At 43.4% G+C, this 15,635-nt stretch overlaps 1 protein-coding gene across 1 annotated transcript; it reads right to left on the bottom strand.

Moving 5' to 3' along the window:
• Positions 1 to 1,567: 1,567 nt before the first annotated feature.
• On the bottom strand, positions 1,568 to 15,566 carry LOC310938881 (actin-binding LIM protein 1-like; the record flags this gene model as incomplete). Its single annotated transcript, XM_083903509.1, has 8 exons — positions 1,568 to 1,706; positions 1,831 to 1,918; positions 3,166 to 3,259; positions 3,365 to 3,491; positions 8,304 to 8,410; positions 8,502 to 8,685; positions 10,812 to 10,955; positions 15,254 to 15,566. The coding sequence occupies 8 exons, from the start codon at positions 15,564 to 15,566 to the stop codon at positions 1,612 to 1,614; spliced, it is 1,152 nt and encodes a 383-aa protein (XP_083759635.1). The 3' UTR covers positions 1,568 to 1,611.
• Between the last annotated feature and the right edge of the window lie 69 nt (positions 15,567 to 15,635).

Raw genomic sequence — 15,635 nt, 5'->3', positions numbered from 1 at the left:
GATGTCACTGACAGCTAGACTGGGTGGGGGGTTGTGACCATGTTAATGTGATGCAAATGAGCAGCTATTGGCCTGGCTCCTCAAGAAGGTCAAAATCTTTCAAGCTGAATTTCTCCCTAAAGCAGTTTGAGGAGTGCCTACATTCAAATGGCCACATCTTCTTCAAAAATGATCAGATGGACAGGTGTTTGACATTGTTGGAAAGCTTAGAAATCACACTTTCGGAATCTGTAAATAACTCCTAACTCTAAAACCAATACAGTAAAATCCAAGTGCCAAGCAGAGCAGATTAAAATGCAGGAACAAGTTTCCAGAGATTTTTCAATACTTTTCAAGTTGTTTGAAGGCCCCTAATGGAATCAAGTTCTGTAGTAAAGTATTCCAGGTTGAAGGGGCATACTAAGAAAATGCCTTTTAGCCAAGCTCTGTGAAGGAATGCTAAAGGTAATAAAAGTGAGGTGTGGCTATTGAGCTTTGAATAGTTCCTTAATGTAGTATGTTAATAATCTAATATATATAATATTTTATTATGTATTTGCTGTGAATAGTCTACTACAGTTGTGATATGTTAATATCATCATTTATAAGTCAAATGTGAATAATCTTTTATATTTTTTACATGTTAATAAAAGTTCATATTTGTATTATGTTAATATAATATAGCCAACATTTATGAATATATGAGCTGTGAATATCCTTCTACATGTCTGATTTCTATATAGGGGTCCAAGAGAGAATATAATACAAAGTTCAAGGGGTGGGATTAAATTAATTCTTAGCTCTTCCTCCCCTTTGGGCCTTTTTTTAACCTTTTTTCTTTGTCTTTTGTATACAATAAATGAATAAATAAAATTAGATTGTTTTTGCTTGGTCTCTGTGGATTCTTTGGAAGTGAAGTGAACTGTGCAAAGCTTGAAACCAGCACTGGTGCTGTTTTCAAGCTAACATGGTGCTGAGTGCAAACTGAGACTCGTACTACACCTTTTTTTTTCTCTGAGACATCTTTATTTATTGATGGCTAATTGTGCATAATATGACATTAAACCTCTATTGGCATGCTTCCAACAGCTCTGCTCGCCTCGTCTCGCCTCAGTACGGTTAAGTTGCGTTTCTACTAGCATAGTACCTGGTACCAGGTACTTTTTTTCATACCTGCTCTGACAAGGTTCCAAGCACGCTGAATAATTACTATGCGAGATGTCACCAGACTGCCGGCCACTTATTGGTCAGAGTGCCGACACCACTTCTGATCGACCGGCATCACAAACCCTGTATTTCAGTCCAGTGATTGTGTCAGACGGAGTTTGTGCTCCGGTTATGGAGGAAGTACTGAAGAAATATTTTAAATGAAAAAATTCTAGTGATTTGGTTAAGTTACACTGAAAACAACTGCTTCACTAGTCACTCGTGTGTGCGTCATGTGTAAAACGAAGTCACTGCAGTCTCATGCAGCCATACGGTGATGACTCCGCTCACATTGATTAGGTACTTTTTTTGTAGTGGAAATGAAACCTAAATCGTGTATCGTGCCTTGCCAAGGCGAGGCGAGCTGGGACCATAGTCGAAAAGGGCCACATGTCTCAGACTAGCTCCTGGCGCAGGTGGTGTACTTCAAAAAACATGGACTATCCCTTTAAGTTGGCCTGCCTTGTAACTGTCGTCAGTTCTGCCGTTGTCTCTGCAATTTGGGTGCCAAACTGTTGACCCTGTTAACAAGAAGTATTTAAAAAAAAAAAAAAAAAGATTTATTGCATTTATATGATCAAATTCATACTGTCACAATGAGTAAGTACAGCTTATGTTCACAGTAAGTTCTAATGTTGCACTGACCTTGTAGAAACATTTCCTCTCCTTCTGTGAAAATGTTGTCGCACAAGCTGCATTTTGCACAACTTGGGTGGTACTGTTTATTCCCTGCCTGAAGCAGATAAAAACATTGCATGAAGCAGAGGTCAATCACCATTGATGGCTTTGATTCAACTTCAGAAACTGTGAAAAACAATGCATTACTTTTATTTACCTTTAAATAATGAACATGATTTTAAAAGTGAGCACAACAGATCATTAATATTTTGAGTGAGTGTACAGCCACTTACCTACCTAGTCTAAAAACTCACTTCACTGACAGATTTCTTTAAAGCGGAACTAGACCGGAAGTTCCTATTATCGCTGTTTTTTTTGGTGTGTATCTGCGTCATTACCTTGTTTATGAAGCCTGACGGTTCGAAACAAACAGTTCAGCCATTGCTGAGAACGTTATGTTTTATTGTAATCTCGGGCTCAACGAGATCACTGAAAATCCCGTACTAGTTACGTAAGCAGCGGTTCTCCTGAACAACCGATCGTCCTGCTCCGGGCGGTAGTCCGGGCACATCCGGTTGCGTACATTGAACCGCAGAAGAAGAATAACGTCCGTTGTGGAGGTGTTTCACGAGCAACAGTGTCTTCTGACTCTGGGTCTGACTCCGGTTTAAAGTCATAAAGGGACTGCGGCGGGGAGTCGTGACGAAGCTATTTTTAAACACTGTTAAAACAATGTTTTGATAATGAGTAGCAATGCATCCACCACTCCAGAGAGGGAGCTGCGCTTCTGAGAGCTGACGTGATAGATTACGTCATTTCCAGATACCTGGCCAATCACAACACAGGTGGGAAGGCTCTACGCTGGCTGGCCAATCACAACACACTCTGTCTTCTCGGGCGAGATTTATGGCTGAAATAGCGCGACTGACAAGCGCTTCGAAAAGGACAGATTTCAATCGGCTCGTTTAAAAACAACTTAATATATGTAAGTAGACCACCATAACTCACATATATGTGCAACAGGACCACTCTATTTGACCTCTAAGTCTGTGTTGCTTTGACTGACCTTTTGTGTTCATTCTTGTAAGGACATAAATAAACTCTCAATGACTTTTCCTGTGACTAATTCCTGCCAGAAAAGGTCTGGTCATGTGTTACTATGATCATACTTAACCATCTCTGAAAAACAATTGAAAAGGAACAAAACCTCATAAAGGGCTTCTGTTGATAGAATTCCCCTGAGCTTTTACTACAATACAATCACACAACATACACAAAAGCATGTCACAGCATTAAAACAGACCTGAGTTGCACTGCACTTTGTCTAACATCTCACTTAACCGTCTCACCAACTTTTCTTACCTCAAGGACTTTTCCTGTAATGAATTTCTGACATGCCACACACCTTACTCCAAACTGAATTTGGTAGTCTTTCTCACAGTAGGGAGTTCCATCTCTAAAAGATAAAAGATTTCATATCTTCAACCATATATTGTGCATTAGAGAGATGAACATGAATAAAATGAAGTTTATACAGTATAAATGACAGATTTGCACTTACTTGCTGATGTATTCTCCACTCAGCACTTTCCTGCAGGTTTTACACTTGAAGCAGCCGAGGTGCCACTGTCCACCCAGGGCTAACAGAGCCTGACCATTTTTGATGTCTCTACCACAGCCAGTACAGTCTGAAACCACACAGAGTAAACATTACACATTAGAACATGCCCAGTTTGTTATTTTAACAGTGTGTTACTTCTTGCTTATGACATACACCAACTATGGTGTATTTGTGTCTTTAAAACATCATACAATCTCATGCAGGCGAACCAGCCAGGGGGTGATCAAGCCCTGGCTTGTGTCCAGGTAGTGCTACCACAGCCACTTATTGCCTCTCCTGATCCACAGCCACCCTGAAGCAACTTCTGCTGCTTCAGTGGCCTCCTTAATGGCTCTTCGCCTTCTGGCTCCAGTGATGCCCAGCGTTTTGTAGGTCCTGCAGAGGGACAGGGACCGCAGCCTGGTGAGTCTACCTTCCCCCAGCAGAGCAGGTTGGATGGGCTTGGTAGAACATCTTAGACACCCTGAATTAAGAACTTAATTTGATGGGGCTCGGTCTTCCACAGCTCAGCCCATGAGACCTTGCGCTCTAAGGCTTGCTCCCATCTCATCCATGCTCCCTGCTTCCGCATTCCAACCATTCTGCTGGACCGCTTCTCCTCCACTGATGCTCGCACCTCTTCCTGGACCAGTGCTCTGCTGTCCTTCCCCCTTTGCTTTGTCATAGCGAGGTGTCGTACTGCTACCTAGGCCCGCTCTGTCCCGAGTCACTGCGCCCACCAGTGCTTTGTGCCGCAGCCGGGATTCAGCCACATCCACAGCCTCAGCTGTAATAATCCAGGATTAAGTCTCTGAATTTGCCCGGGATATGGTGGCGACACAGTGTGACTTCCACCAGCTTGTTGGCATTCGTGAGGTCCACAGCACAGCCAGGTCGCCCTTATTCTCTCGGGCTTCTCTGATCAGCTTTCACTATGCCTGTGTGCTCCAGACACCCCGTTACCTTCGGGATCCCTCCTTTCTGGACTGAGGTATCGATGTAGGAGTTCCTCAGAAGGAAGTCTGTCAGGCGCATGGCAACAATGCTGAAGAATATCTTCCCTTCAACACTGAGCAGGCTGATGATTCTGAATTGGTCAATGTTTTTCGCCCCGGCAACGAGGCAGGTCAGACGATGGTCTGCCCAATCAGAAGCCACGCTACAGGACGCACTATGTGGCGTGGACTGGGACATGTTCAGAGAGTCCTCCGGTGATGACGTCAGTCTGTTTACGGAAGTGGTGACAGACTTCATTGCTAAACTTATAGATGATATTGTCCCCGTGGTGACTGTGAAGGTTTTCCCAAACCAGAAACCGTGGGTCGATGGAACTATTCGCGAGGCTCTGAAGAACCGAACAACGTCCTACAATGACGGACTAATCTCCGGTGACATGGTCCCTTACAGAGCGGCGTCCTACGAGCTCCGGAGGAAGGTGAGGGCTGCTAAACGGCGGTACAAAGATAAAGTGGAGGCATCGCTGAGCGATCGTGACAGCAGGCGTATGTGGCAGGGACTTTGGAATATCACGGACTATAGAGGACGTAAAGAATCATCAGCGGCTGTGGATACTTCGCTAGCAGAGGAATTAAACTCCTTTTTTGCTCGATTTGAGATCTCTAGCGTTGCAACTAGCGCTAACGCGGAGGAGCCCAGCTTAAACACCGGTGATTGTCACGCACTGTCCGTCTCAGAGCATGATGTGAGGAGAGCTTTGAGGCGTGTGAACAGCAGGAAGGCTGCCGGCCCTGACGGCATCCCCGGCCGGGTGCTGAAATCATGTGCTGGGCAGCTAGCCCCTGTCTTCACCTTTATATTCAACCTGTCCTTGACTCACTCCGTGGTCCCTGCCTGCTTCAAGAGGTCCACCATCATCTCTGTTCCAAAGAAGCCCTGCCTGCAACAACGATTACCGCCCAGTAGCACTCACCTCCATGGTGATGAAGTGCTTTGAAAGGCTGATAAAGGACTTCATCTGCGCTTCACTGCCCAGCTCACTTGACCCTCTTCAGTTCGCCTATCGCCCAAATAGGAGCACTGATGATGCCATCACACACGTCCTCCACTCCACCTTCACCCACCTTGACAGTGGGAAGGGGAACTATGTGCGGCTGCTGTTCAGCACCATAGTTCCCCACAGACTGGTGTCAAAGCTCAAGAACCTGGGGCTGAACTCCTCACTATGCTCCTGGGTCCAGAGCTTCCTGACGGAAAGACCACAGGTGGTGAGGATAGGGAACCACACCTCCAGCCCACGCACTCTCAGCATCGGAGCCCCCCAAGGCTGCGTCCTGAGTCCTCTGCTCTACTCTCTCTACACCCATGACAGCAGAGCCACTCACCCCTCCAACATTATCGTGAAATTTGCAGATGACACGGTGGTGGTTGGCCCGATCTGGAACAACAGGGAGACGACCTATCTGAAGGAGGTGGATGCACTGTCGACATGGTGCCAGGAAAACAACCTGGACCTGAACGTCTCTAAGACCAAGGAGATAGTTGTGGATTTCAGGAGAGAGAAGCAGGATCTACAGGCCCCCGGTGGAGAGAGTCAGCAGCTACAGGTACCTCAGTGTCCACATCTCCGAGGACCTAACATGGACCACACACATCTCCACCCTGGTAAAGAGAGCAAGGCAGCGCCTGTACCACCTCAGACGGCTGAGGAAATTCAAGGTCTCCCCAGTGCTGCAGAGAACCTTTTATACTGCAGCAGTGGAGTCTGTACTCACCGGCAGCATCACTGCGTGGTACGGCCGCTGCACTGCCAGAGACAGGTCAGCTCTCCACAGAGTGATCCGCTGCGCTGAACGCTCCACCAGGGCAGCACTGCCCACTCTGCAGGACATTTACACCCGGCACTGCACCAGCAGAGCCAGGAGGATTATGAAAGACACTCTTCACCCATTCAACAGACTGTTCCAGTGGCTGCCGTCTGGCAAACGTCTCCGCTCCTGTATGGCCAAAACAGAGAGGCTGAGGTCGAGCTTCTTACCTCAGGCCATCAGGATGCTGAACTCTCAACCACCCATGTAAATACAGCACACACACAACACACGCAAATCCACATTGCTGCTATACTGAACATTGTGTATTTGATACGTATTTTATTGCATTTTATTGCTTTTATTTTTTATTCTTGTGTATTGTAAATATTTTTATATTTATCTGGAAATTATTCTAAATTTAAATTGTATTTTATTTTATTTTTACTTTACTTTATTTTATTTTATTTTATTAGTGCTTCACAGTTGCACAGAGGGGCTTGTTTTGCAATGTCATTTCACTGGGGTGTACTTGTACATCCACATATCCACAAATAAAAATCTTGAATCTTGAATCTTGAATCCTCCTTCGGAATCCACACCCCTTCTGCAAACCGCCACTGGCAAGCGACCTTTCCACGCCTCCATATAACCTTCATGATCCTCCAGAGCCTATGTGATCCTCCAGTGATATCTGGAGGATAAGCTCAAGTTGGCAACAAAGTAATGCTCCTCTGCTCACCCCTCCCTTCCCTGAGAACTACAATTCACTGATCGCCTTTTATGATCGTGTCCGCAGATGAGTTTCCCATACAAAGACACGTTTATAAGTTTTATTTGTGTACATTGTAATTGTATGGATCAGGCATATGCAGTCCGGTCAGATTTTGTATGCCCCGAAGCTTCGGTATAGTGTATTATTTGTGGCCCAAGAAGGACTGGGAGTTGCGCTTTGAAACCAGAGTCCTGGGTTCAAAACCCACCTTTGACAGACAGATTGATCTCATATTATCTTATTTTACTACAGATGTGAAATAAATTGTCACAATCCACACACGCACTCACATCTATTTACTTTCTGCAAGTTCCTGTGTTTTCCCTACTGCTCCGTGCTCTCTCTACAGGAGGCGTGGTTGACCCACTTTCTGGATGACGCTGGTAATCACTGTACCTACGCGATTCCACCCAGCTGTTCCTGATGACCAATCAGGAGCGCTTATAAGCGAGGACCAGTCGGGACACTTGCGTCAGATAGTAGTTTCGCTACAGCCGGTAATGTTCGTTCCACTTACCAGTAGAAACCTTGACTCCTCCACGATTACTCACCTCGTCTCCTCTCCAGGTCGCCACGTCTCCTGCGGGAAGCAAAGACACGGAAGCTCCTCCGATCATCACTCTTCGGGGATCACTTCCGCCTTCCGTCTGCTTCGCCCACGTTGCCTCCTCGTCATACAGCCGCCACTGTTTCACCACGGATCTTCTCTGCTACCGAAGCGCTGCTGACGATTCGCCTTCTCCTGTGGACTCATCGTTTTCCAACTCGCTCTCGCCACCTGAATACCAACTCGAGTGAGTCCGTTCCTGGTTGGGAACAATACGAACTTTAAAGGTTTTTTTAATGGCTGTTCCTTCGCCTGCCAGTTCCAGTCTGATTTACACACATATACATACTTACCTGATGTGTTCATGTTACCTACCTTTTCGTAGAATAAATACCTTTAAATCTTCCTCGTTGTTCTGTCTGCATCCGGGTCCTCCATATTTAGTCTCATTGTAACAGAAATGTGATGAAAGGCTGTTTTGCAAATATTGCATTTGTATGTAACCTTTAGGGTTAAAAAAAGGTCTGAAGGGACCATTGACACATTATCAAATCTGGCTGTTAAAAAGGTTTGTACACACCTGGTATGAATCAAGGACATGTATGATAGCAAAATGCATTGTTGTGTTTCCATATTGTGTTCCATTTGATCGTTAGCCATGGGCTAGCTGTAACCATAATCATGAAAAAAGTAGTGATAATTGCATTTTACTCTTCATGATCATCTGAATGAGCGAGAGGGAGGGAGATAGAGAGCGAAGCAGCAGACGAGGGAGGGAAGGGGAGCAAAACTACAAAGCAATGCATTCATTACCAGAATAGTTGATGTCATTAGGAGCAGAGGACCCAGGTTGAATACAGCGCTGACAGAGACAGTCTTTTCCATTAAAGGTCACACAGTCCCCCATTGGGAAGGGCTGCCTGTAAAAGAGAGAAATATATACTTATATACCCTTCATCATGGCTCCCTTTACTATGGTTGCATAACCAAAACTGCTATTTTTCCAGTTACTTGCACATAGTGCACACAAAGCATGCTGGATGATAGGTCTTCCCCAAGACCATGACCACCTCCCCCTCTATTGAGTCTCCACAATTGTTGCAGAGTGTGCCATGAAGCCTTTGGAAGTCCACGGGACAGAGATAGTCACTGTTCTTCATGAAGAAGCCACTCTGACCCAAGTCACAGCCACATACTGCACACAGACACACATAGAGAGAGAAAGAGAATCATTTTGAAAATGTCAACAAAGTACAGAATACATTAATGTTTTCTTTATTAGCCTGTATTTATTTATGTAAATGTCAATTTGGGAGTAGATTTTTTTTGCATAACTGATTAACTGTCTGAACACAAACTGCAAAAGTGGCGTAGCGTCCCACTTTTTATTTCACGTTTAGACAAGCGTCTTTGGGTGGAAATCTGCATGCACACGGTGACGCAGAAGTGTGTGAAATTTGATGTAGTATGCATGCCAGGTGGCTAGGTGGCGCTGAGAAGCACTGCCATACAACACCAGGAGTGCGCACATGCGCTGAAACGTCCTTCTACCTCTCTAGTAGCGCTGAGTAGCCCACAGTCGAAAACCAAAATTGTGTGTGTGTGTGTGTGTGTGTGTGTGTGTGTGTGTGTGTGTGTGTGTGTGTGTGTGTGTGTGTGTGTGTGTGTGTGTGTGTGTGTGTGTGTGTGTGTGTGTGTGTGTGTGTGTGTGTGTGTGTGTGTGTGTGTGTGTGTGTGTGTGTGTGTGTGTGTGTGTGTGTGTGTGTGTGTGTGTGTGTGTGTGTGTGTGTGTGTGTGTGTGTGTGTCTGTCTCTGTCTCTGTCTCTGTGTCTGTCTGTCTGTCTGTCTGTCTGTCTGTCTGTCTGTCTGTCTGTCTGTCTGTCTGTCTGTCTGTCTGTCTGTCTGTCTGTCTGTCTGTCTGTCTGTCTGTCTGTCTGTCTGTCTGTCTGTCTGTCTGTCTGTCTGTCTGTCTGTCTGTCTGTCTGTCTGTCTGTCTGTCTGTCTGTCTGTCTGTCTGTCTGTCTGTCTGTCTGTCTGTCTGTCTGTCTGTCTGTCTGTCTGTCTGTCTGTCTGTCTGTCTGTCTGTCTGTCTGTCTGTCTGTCTGTCTGTCTGTCTGTCTGTCTGTCTGTCTGTCTGTCTGTCTGTCTGTCTGTCTGTCTGTCTGTCTGTCTGTCTGTCTGTCTGTCTGTCTGTCTGTCTGTCTGTCTGTCTGTCTGTCTGTCTGTCTGTCTGTCTGTCTGTCTGTCTGTCTGTCTGTCTGTCTGTCTGTCTGTCTGTCTGTCTGTCTGTCTGTCTGTCTGTCTGTCTGTCTGTCTGTCTGTCTGTCTGTCTGTCTGTCTGTCTGTCTGTCTGTCTGTCTGTCTGTCTGTCTGTCTGTCTGTCTGTCTGTCTGTCTGTCTGTCTGTCTGTCTGTCTGTCTGTCTGTCTGTCTGTCTGTCTGTCTGTCTGTCTGTCTGTCTGTCTGTCTGTCTGTCTGTCTGTCTGTCTGTCTGTCTGTCTGTCTGTCTGTCTGTCTGTCTGTCTGTCTGTCTGTCTGTCTGTCTGTCTGTCTGTCTGTCTGTCTGTCTGTCTGTCTGTCTGTCTGTCTGTCTGTCTGTCTGTCTGTCTGTCTGTCTGTCTGTCTGTCTGTCTGTCTGTCTGTCTGTCTGTCTGTCTGTCTGTCTGTCTGTCTGTCTGTCTGTCTGTCTGTCTGTCTGTCTGTCTGTCTGTCTGTCTGTCTGTCTGTCTGTCTGTCTGTCTGTCTGTCTGTCTGTCTGTCTGTCTGTCTGTCTGTCTGTCTGTCTGTCTGTCTGTCTGTCTGTCTGTCTGTCTGTCTGTCTGTCTGTCTGTCTGTCTGTCTGTCTGTCTGTCTGTCTGTCTGTCTGTCTGTCTGTCTGTCTGTCTGTCTGTCTGTCTGTCTGTCTGTCTGTCTGTCTGTCTGTCTGTCTGTCTGTCTGTCTGTCTGTCTGTCTGTCTGTCTGTCTGTCTGTCTGTCTGTCTGTCTGTCTGTCTGTCTGTCTGTCTGTCTGTCTGTCTGTCTGTCTGTCTGTCTGTCTGTCTGTCTGTCTGTCTGTCTGTCTGTCTGTCTGTCTGTCTGTCTGTCTGTCTGTCTGTCTGTCTGTCTGTCTGTCTGTCTGTCTGTCTGTCTGTCTGTCTGTCTGTCTGTCTGTCTGTCTGTCTGTCTGTCTGTCTGTCTGTCTGTCACATATGCTGAGGCTGAAGTCCTCGCTGCAGGCGACCCTGGTTCGATTGTTCCTCAAATATCCACATAAAGAAACTACCCCCCCGATAATGTGGGAAGTCTACTTTGATTAAGGAGTGATTGCAGGGTTGTTACTCACCCTTGCAGGTAAAGCACTTCATGTGTAAGTGAGTGTTCTGGACTTGAACCACCTCTCCTTTGCATTGTTCCCCACATCTGAAGCACAGGATGGCCTGCTTTGTTCCTGAAGGTGTTGGGTGGCAGCCCTCCAGAGCAGGCAGCACTTCAAGAATGACGGGAATTAGTTAAATATTAAACATTTAAATTATAACTTTAAAAAAAACTTCAAAGCATTTATATTTAAGACTTTAGTCTCAACCAAATTAAAACCATCTGCAGTTTATTACAGTACATATAAAGCCTGTAATGATATGCAAATCGAAATCATGACACTCTAACTCACAAACCTGTGTCACAGTTGGAAAAGGCTTTTGTGACACGCTCCTTCCGACTCCCAGAGTTTGTGCTCCCAATCCAGATACAGCCCTATATCGGTCAAAATAAAATGTAAAATGTAATCAAAGTTGTCGATAACTTTTCTCATCAAGCCTCCCCATCTGCATTTCATGTGACTATGTTTCCAATCATATAAGAGTGAGTCAATGTTAGGCTCCCACTAGTTCAACAACATGAGGAGCAGAGGAAACGATAAAACGGCGATACTATGCTGGACTTTGCCAGACTGCTGGCCACTGATTGGTCACAGTGTCGTCACAGGAAGAGACGTCCAACACAAGAATCAAGCCGAACATGCCAAACTGTAGATCAGTTAAAAGACTTCGCAATTCTGAACATGTGTGTTAATCTCCAACAATTACCAGGGAAATGTCTAAAATCTCAATATTGAACAGAGGAGTCTGGTGTATTTAGTGACAGCACTGCTGATCGTGACCGGCCACCGGCATCACAAACGTATTTCAGTCCAGAGTCTGTGCTCCGGTCATGGAAGAGGTACAGGACAAATATTTTAATTCACTGATTCTTATGAGAGGCCGTTTGAGAAATAATTCAGTCTTGCGCTCACATCATAGTCTCTCACAAACAGTACTATAGTAACATACATTTACTATCATACTCTCTCACAAACAGTACTATAGTTACATACATTTACTATCATACTCTCTCACAAACAGTACTATAGTTACATACATTTACTATCATACTCTCTCACAAACAGTACTATAGTTACATAAATTTACTATCATACGCTCTCACAAACAGTACTATAGTTACATACATTTACTATTATACTCTCTCACAAACAGTACTATAGTCATATACATTTACTATCATACTCTCTTTCACGCTATTATGGATGTAACAACATGAAAGTGAATGTATGAGACAATGATATGCAGTGTATGCGAGTATACTACTGTGTGAGAGAGTTTGATTGAAACGGAAGTCAACTTTAATTTCCAGTTTCTAATCTATCATACTCTCTCACAAACACTACTATAGTCATGTACATTTACTATCATACTCTCTCACAAACAGTACTATAGTCACGTACATTTACTATCATACTCTCTCACAAACAGTACTATAGTTACATACATTTACTATCATACTCTCTCACAAACAGTACTATAGTCACATACATTTACTATCATACTCTCTCACAAACAGTACTATAGTCACATACATTTACTATCATATTCTTTTCTTCCTCTATTCATTTTCTTATAGTAAATAGTAAACTGAGTATTCACATGATATATGTTGGTTAACAACTACGAGGCACCGATTGTAAAGTTGCGCATGCTTAAATAAACAGCAACTTTTTGCCACATTTAGTGGATTTACAGCAATATTTGTGAATTGTGTGATATTTACTTCTCTTGTGAAAATATAATTTCAATGTTTAATCTGAATAAAAAATCTAAATATAAATGTTAAATATTAATGTTAAATCTAGATGCTAAATATAAATTTAAATCTAAATGCTAAATATAAATCTAAATGTTAAATCTAAACTTAAATATAAATGTTGAATCTAAATGTTTCGCTAGGGTGGTTTTAATTCGTTATTTGATTGTATAAACACAGCCTGACCTCCTCAAGCTTTTATTTTGGTACATCCGGTTACTGACAGTGTGAATTTGCATATTAGCTGAACATTTAGTTTCAAACGAAAGATTTATATTTAACATTTAGATTTATATTTAACATTTAGATTTAGATTTTTTATTCAGATTAAACATTGAAATTATATTTTCACAAGAGAAGTAAATATCACAAAATTCACAAATATTTCCGTAAATCTGGTCAAAACTAACATTAAAAAAATGTTTTAATTAAAAAAGTTTTTTTGCTAAATGTGGCAAAAAGTTGCTGTTTATCTTAGCATGCGCATCTTTACAATCGGCGCCTCATAAACAACATTAGAGAATTGTATGAGAAATGAAGATTGATCAGACCATGTGAGAGATATGCAGGTCAAGTCAACAAGGGAATAAGCCAACTGTTAAACTACTGTAACACAACTTTTTATTTATACTTTTAAGATTAAAAAGCTAAACAAAAAAGTACAGTGAATGTTGTGTGTTAGCAGCCTGATTTATTAATGAAGTGGTTTAGTCCCATTACTACGGTGGCCGACAGGGGCAAACGCACTGCAAACCCCAAAACACCAGCCAATAAGAAAACACCGGCAAACAAGAAAACACCGGCAAATAACAAAACGCCAGCAAGTAACAAAATGCCAGCAAATAAGAAAACGCCGGCAAATAAGAAAACACGGGCAAGTAAGAAAACACCGGCAAATAAGAAAACACCGGCAAGTAAGAATACACCGGCAAATAAGAAAACACCAGCAAGTAAGAAAACACCGGCAAGTAAGAAAACACCGGCAAGTAAGAAAACACCAGCAAATAAGAAAACACCGGCAAGTAAGAAAACACCAGCAAGTAGGAAAACACCAGCAAATAAAAAAACGCCAGCAAGTAACAAAACGGAAGTGCTCCGGGTCTGTGGGGGCGCTGTCGTACAGGTCTTCGACCAACCTGTTGACTCGCACTGTTGGAGTAGCATCCAGCTGCAGCCCCGGAGACCAACACCCTGGCGTGACAACAACACCCTGGCGTGATAATAGTGGTTTTATGTACGGGATTTTTTTTCTAAAAACTTGATATACACACCGAAACGACGGGAGTGGTTTGACGGAAGTGATTTCTATCTTAAACAAGAACGAAGGAAGAATATAAAAGTTAGTTAGCCTGTCCATATATTGAGCGCCACAGCGGGGACAACGATCACCACCTAACCACCTCCCTGGAGCCCCAGAGCGGATACAACAAGCACCATATACACACACCCCCTGGAGCTCCGCTGTTATACTTTTTTCACCGTTTTACACATTTTTCACACTATTAACTAATAAAACCTTGTCAGATAGCAATGTTTCTTCCCTTTACTACTACTCACTGTTTATTTATAAAACTAACTGAACTAAATCTTAAAAATAACATTTAAAAAATTGTCATGTCATAATTTTACAATAAAGGTTTCTATTTTTTATTGTTTGAACGGTGATTATTGTTGTAAGTTTGTTTGTAAAACTAACTAAACAAAATCTGTCACGCCAGGGTGTTGGTCTCCGGGGCTGCAGCTGGATGCTACTCCAACAGTGCGAGACCTGCACGACAGCGCCCCCACAGACCCGGAGCACTTCCCTTTTGTTACTTGCTGGTGTTTTCTTATTTGCCGGTGTTTTCTTATTTGCCCGTGTTTTCTTACTTGCCGGTGTTTTCTTACTTGCCGGTGTTTTCTTATTTGCTGGTTTTTTTTTTATTTGCTGGCGTTTTGTTATTTGCTGGCGTTTTTTGTTATTTGCTGGCGTTTTGTTACTTGCTGGTGTTTTCTTATTTGCCCGTGTTTTGTTACGTGCTGGCGTTTTGTTATTTGCTGGCGTTTTGTTATTTGCTGGCGTTTTCTTATTTGCTGGTGTTTTCTTATTTGCTGGTGTTTTCTATTTGCTGGCGTTTTGTTACTTGCTGGCGTTTTGTTACTTGCCGGTGTTTTATTGTTTGCCGGTGTTTTTCTCATTTGCTGGTGTTTTGGGGTTTGCAGTGCGTTTGCCCTTCAGCCACCGTACATTACTGGGTTAAAAAACCGTACAAAAATGTCCCGTTTTAGCATGCAGGTGCCCTGTTGGTGATTGTGTAACGACACCAAGGTCCCCTGTTGGATAGGTAGACGAGTACACTGCTGTCCTTTGCAGCACCCCAAACACTACAGATCCAAATCCTAAGAGTGAATGTATACATGCTATAGTTTGATATGTGAGGTGCATACAATATTCTGAAACAGAAATTAAAACATTAGTCATAGAATCTGTGAAATGAATGAAAAAACGTGTAAACCAAGTGTAAATGTTGTATGTGCTTTATGATAGTTGTTTAAGTTTGAGGGTTGATGGGTCATTTTGACTCGGACACCAGTTGAGAATCAATAATTTTTTTGTACAAAATTAATATTATAGTTAAATTAGATATTTTACCATAACAACCAGAAACATACCTGATAGCTCTGCTGGAATAGCAGCCATCTTTTCACATAGGATGTAGTCATTGGGGTTGAGGAAAGGCAGCTGCTCCATCATGGATTGTTTAGGAATGAGATAGAGAACTTCTGCAATTTCACCGTCTTCAATTATTGACATGCGCCTCACTGAGTTCTTTCTCTTGACCCTGTCCAAAATGACTGTTTCATTGCTGTGACTGGAGCCGCAGATCCTGCCAAGACTGCTGAGGTTGAGAAGGCTTGTCATGCTCGTGTCCACACTCTCAACCAAACAGTTGAAGTTGCAGATGGATCCCAAGTGAGAAACCATGAAGCACACCTTTCGATGTTCGAAGTCTTATGATGAATGTCAGGTATTAAGTTGCTCTCTAAGACTTTG

The sequence above is a fragment of the Microchirus variegatus genome, assembly GCF_963457635.1.
Source record: "Microchirus variegatus genome assembly, chromosome: 17".
NCBI classification, from domain to species: Eukaryota; Metazoa; Chordata; class Actinopteri; order Pleuronectiformes; family Soleidae; genus Microchirus; species Microchirus variegatus.
This window is presented reverse-complemented; position numbering and strand designations above follow the sequence as displayed.